General features: G+C 33.1%; 1 protein-coding gene across 2 annotated transcripts in view; it reads left to right on the forward strand.

Annotated features, from left to right (window-relative positions):
• ryk (receptor like tyrosine kinase) overlaps window positions 1-5,631 on the forward strand; it is a 214,375-nt gene that overhangs the window by 92,532 nt on the left and 116,212 nt on the right. For both annotated transcript variants that reach the window (XM_039000713.1, XM_039000714.1), the window contains exon 7: window positions 236-336. In XM_039000713.1, the coding sequence (XP_038856641.1) occupies window positions 236-336 (101 nt within the window). The remainder of the gene's footprint in view (window positions 1-235; window positions 337-5,631) is intronic.

Genomic DNA, 5,631 nt, shown 5'->3' on the forward strand with positions numbered 1-5,631 from the left:
CTTCCTTGCTTTCTCCCTGAGTACTGTTCTCATCCCTCTCCCCTCCTTCCTTGCTTTCTCCCTGAGTACTGTTCTCATCCCTCTCCCCTCCTTCCTTGCTTTCTCCCTGAGTACTGTTCTCATCCCTCTCCCCTCCTTCCTTGCTTTCTCCCTGAGTACTGTTCTCATCCCTCTCCCCTCCTTCCTTGCTTTCTCCCTGAGTACTATTCTCATCCCTCTCCCCTCTGTGTTCCAGTGTTTCAGACAGTGGCAGTTCCCAGGGCCTGTCCCAGCCGTCCACCCAGACCACCCAGTACCTGAGAGCTGACACACCCAACAACGCCAGTGCTGTCACCAGTAAGACACACACACACACACACACACACACACACACACCAGCGCAGCTATGTACATGTCCACACACACACACACACACACACAGAGACAGAAACAGTAAGATCCTTCCCAGTTACACACAGAATATAACAGCATCCACTTATCATCTTATAGTATCCAGTATCATCTTATAGTATCCAGTATCATCTTATCCAGTATCATCTTATAGTATCCAGTATCATCTTATCCAGTATCATCTTATCCAGTATCATCTTATCCAGTATCATCTTATAGTATCCAGTATCATCTTATCCAGTATCATCTTATCCAGTATCATCTTATCCAGTATCATCTTATCCAGTATCATCTTATCCAGTATCATCTTATCCAGTATCATCTTATCCAGTATCATCTTATAGTATCCAGTATCATCTTATAGTATCCAGTATCATCTTATCCAGTATCATCTTATCCAGTAACATCTTATAGTATCCAGTATCGTCTTATCCAGTATCATCTTATCCAGTATCATCTTATAGTATCCAGTATCATCTTATCCAGTATCATCTTATAGTATCCAGTATCATCTTATCCAGTATCATCTTATCCAGTAACATCTTATAGTATCCAGTATCATCTTATAGTATCCAGTATCATCTTATAGTATCCAGTATCATCTTATAGTATCCAGTATCATCTTATCCAGTATCATCTTATCCAGTATCATCTTATAGTATCCAGTATCATCTTATAGTATCCAGTATCATCTTATAGTATCCAGTATCATCTTATAGTATCCAGTATCATCTTATAGTATCCAGTATCATCTTATCCACTATCATCTTATAGTATCCAGTATCATCTTATAGTATCCAGTAACATCTTATAGTATCCAGTATCATCTTATAGTATCCAGTATCATCTTATAGTATCCAGTATCATCTTATAGTATCCAGTATCATCTTATAGTATCCAGTATCATCTTATCCAGTATCATCTTATAGTATCCAGTATCATCTTATAGTATCCAGTATCATCTTATAGTATCCAGTAACATCTTATAGTATCCAGTAACATCTTATAGTATCCAGTATCATCTTATAGTATCCAGTATCATCTTATCCAGTATCATCTTATAGTATCCAGTATCATCTTATAGTATCCAGTATCATCTTATAGTATCCAGTATCATCTTATAGTATCCAGTATCATCTTATCCACTATCATCTTATCCAGTATCATCTTATAGTATCCAGTATCATCTTATAGTATCCAGTATCATCTTATCCAGTATCATCTTATAGTATCCAGTATCATCTTATCCAGTATCATCTTATAGTATCCAGTATCATCTTATAGTATCCAGTATCATCTTATCCAGTATCATCTTATAGTATCCAGTATCATCTTATAGTATCCAGTATCATCTTATCCAGTATCATCTTATAGTATCCAGTATCATCTTATCCAGTATCATCTTATCCAGTATCATCTTATAGTATCCAGTATCATCTTATCCAGTATCATCTTATCCAGTATCATCTTATAGTATCCAGTATCATCTTATAGTATCCAGTATCATCTTATAGTATCCAGTATCATCTTATAGTATCCAGTATCATCTTATAGTATCCAGTATCATCTTATCCAGTATCATCTTATCCACTATCATCTTATCCAGTATCATCTTATAGTATCCAGTATCATCTTATAGTATCCAGTATCATCTTATAGTATCCAGTATCATCTTATAGTATCCAGTATCATCTTATCCAGTATCATCTTATCCAGTATCATCTTATCCAGTATCATCTTATAGTATCCAGTATCATCTTATAGTATCCAGTATCATCTTATAGTATCCAGTATCATCTTATAGTATCCAGTATCATCTTATAGTATCCAGTATCATCTTATCCAGTATCATCTTATCCAGTATCATCTTATCCAGTATCATCTTATCCAGTATCATCTTATCCAGTATCATCTTATCCAGTATCATCTTATCCAGTATCATCTTATAGTATCCAGTATCATCTTATAGTATCCAGTATCATCTTATCCAGTATCATCTTATAGTATCCAGTATCATTGTATCCAGTATCATCTTATCCAGTATCATCTTATAGTATCCAGTATCATCTTATCCAGTATCATCTTATCCAGTATCATCTTATAGTATCCAGTATCATCTTATAGTATCCAGTATCATCTTATAGTATCCAGTATCATCTTATCCAGTATCATCTTATAGTATCCAGTATCATCTTATAGTATCCAGTATCATCTTATAGTATCCAGTATCATCTTATCCAGTATCATCTTATAGTATCCAGTATCATCTTATAGTATCCAGTATCATCTTATAGTATCCAGTATCATCTTATCCAGTATCATCTTATCCAGTAACATCTTATCCAGTAACATCTTGTAGTATCCAGTATCATCTTATAGTATCCAGTATCATCTTATAGTATCCAGTATCATCTTATAGTATCCAGTATCATCTTATAGTATCCAGTATCATCTTATAGTATCCAGTATCATCTTATAGTATCCAGTATCATCTTATAGTATCCAGTATCATCTTATAGTATCCAGTATCATCTTATCCAGTATCATCTTATCCAGTATCATCTTATAGTATCCAGTATCATCTTATAGTATCCAGTATCATCTTATCCAGTATCATCTTATAGTATCCAGTATCATCTTATCCAGTATACAGTATCTTATAGTATCCAGTATCATCTTATAGTATCCAGTATCATCTTATAGTATCCAGTATCACTTAGATCCAGTAACATCTTATAGTATCCAGTATCATCTTATAGTATCCAGTATCATCTTATCCAGTATCATCTTATCCAGTATCATCTTATAGTATCCAGTATCATCTTATAGTATCCAGTATCATCTTATAGTATCCAGTATCATCTTATCCAGTATCATCTTATCCAGTAACATCTTATCCAGTAACATCTTATCCAGTATCATCTTATCCAGTAACATCTTATAGTATCCAGTATCATCTTATCCACTATCATCTTATCCAGTAACATCTTATCCAGTAACATCTTATCCAGTATCATCTTATCCAGTAACATCTTATAGTATCCAGTATCATCTTATCCAGTATCATCTTATCCAGTATCATCTTATCCAGTATCATCTTATAGTATCCAGTATCATCTTATAGTATCCACTATCATCTTATCCAGTATCATCTTATAGTATCCAGTATCATCTTATCCACTATCATCTTATCCAGTAACATCTTATCCAGTAACATCTTATCCAGTATCATCTTATCCACTATCATCTTATCCAGTATCATCTTATCCAGTATCATCTTATCCAGTATCCAGTATCATCTTATAGTATCCACTATCATCTTATCCAGTATCATCTTATAGTATCCAGTATCATCTTATCCACTATCATCTTATCCAGTATCATCTTATCCAGTATCATCTTATAGTATCCAGTAACATTGTATCCAGTATCATCTTATCCAGTATCATCTTATAGTATCCAGTATCATCTTATAGTATCCAGTATCATCTTATAGTATCCAGTATCATCTTATAGTATCCAGTATCATCTTATAGTATCCAGTATCATCTTATAGTATCCAGTATCATCTTATAGTATCCAGTATCGTCTTATAGTATCCAGTATCATCTTATAGTATCCAGTAACGTCTTATCCAGTATCATCTTATAGTATCCAGTATCATCTTATAGTATCCAGTATCATCTTATCCAGTATCATCTTATAGTATCCAGTATCATCTTATCCAGTATCATCTTATAGTATCCAGTATCATCTTATCCAGTATCATCTTATAGTATCCCAGTATCATCTAGTATCCAGTATCATCTTATAGTATCCAGTAACATCTTATAGTATCCAGTATCATCTTATAGTATCCAGTATCATCTTATAGTATCCAGTACATCTTATCCAGTATCATCTTATAGTTATCCAGTATCCATCTTATAGTATCCAGTATACATCTTATAGTATCCAGTATCATCTTATAGTATCCAGTATCATCTTTATAGTATCCAGTATCATCTATATCCAGTATCATCTTATAGTATCCAGGTATCATCTGATAGTATCCAGTAACATCTTATAGTATCATGTATCATCTTATAGTATCCAGTATCATCTTATAGTATCCAGTATCACATCTATAGTATCCAGTATCATCTTATAGTATCCACTATCATCTTATGAGTATCCGAGTATCATCTATCCAGTATCATCTTATAGTACCCAGGTATCATCTATAGTATCCAGTACTCAGTTCTTATAGTATCCAGTATCATCTTATAGTATCCAGTATCATCTTATCCAGTATCATCTTATCCAGTATCATCTTATAGTATCCAGTATCATCTTATAGTATCCAGTATCATCTTATCCAGTATCATCTTATCCAGTATCATCTTATAGTATCCAGTATCATCTTATAGTATCCAGTATCATCTTATAGTATCCAGTATCATCTTATAGTATCCAGTATCATCTTATAGTATCCAGTATCATCTTATAGTATCCAGTATCATCTTATAGTATCCAGTATCATCTTATAGTATCCAGTATCATCTTATCCAGTAACATTGTATCCAGTATCATCTTATAGTATCCAGTATCATCTTATAGTATCCAGTATCATCTTATAGTATCATCTTATCCAGTATCATCTTATCCAGTATCATCTTATCCAGTATCATCTTATAGTATCCAGTATCATGTTATCCAGTATCATCTTATAGTATCCAGTATCATCTTATCCAGTATCATCTTATAGTATCCAGTATCATCTTATCCAGTATCATCTTATAGTATCCAGTATCATCTTATCCAGTATCATCTTATAGTATCCAGTATCATCTTATCCAGTATCATCTTATAGTATCCAGTATCATCTTATAGTATCCAGTATCATCTTATAGTATCCAGTAACATCTTATAGTATCCAGTATCATCTTATAGTATCCAGTATCATCTATAGTATCCAGTATCATCTTCCATATCATCTTATAGTATCCAGTATCATCTTATAGTATCCAGTAACATCTTATAGTATCCAGTATCATCTTATAGTATCCAGTATCATCTTATAGTATCCAGTATCATCTTATCCAGTATCATCTTATAGTATCCAGTATCATCTTATAGTATCCAGTAACATCTTATAGTATCCAGTATCATCTTATAGTATCCAGTATCATCTTATAGTATCCAGTATCATCTTATAGTATCCAGTATCATCTTATAGTATCCACTATCATCTTATAGTAT

Source organism: Salvelinus namaycush, chromosome 9 (genome assembly GCF_016432855.1).
Source record: "Salvelinus namaycush isolate Seneca chromosome 9, SaNama_1.0, whole genome shotgun sequence".
In the NCBI taxonomy this organism is placed as follows: Eukaryota; Metazoa; Chordata; class Actinopteri; order Salmoniformes; family Salmonidae; genus Salvelinus; species Salvelinus namaycush.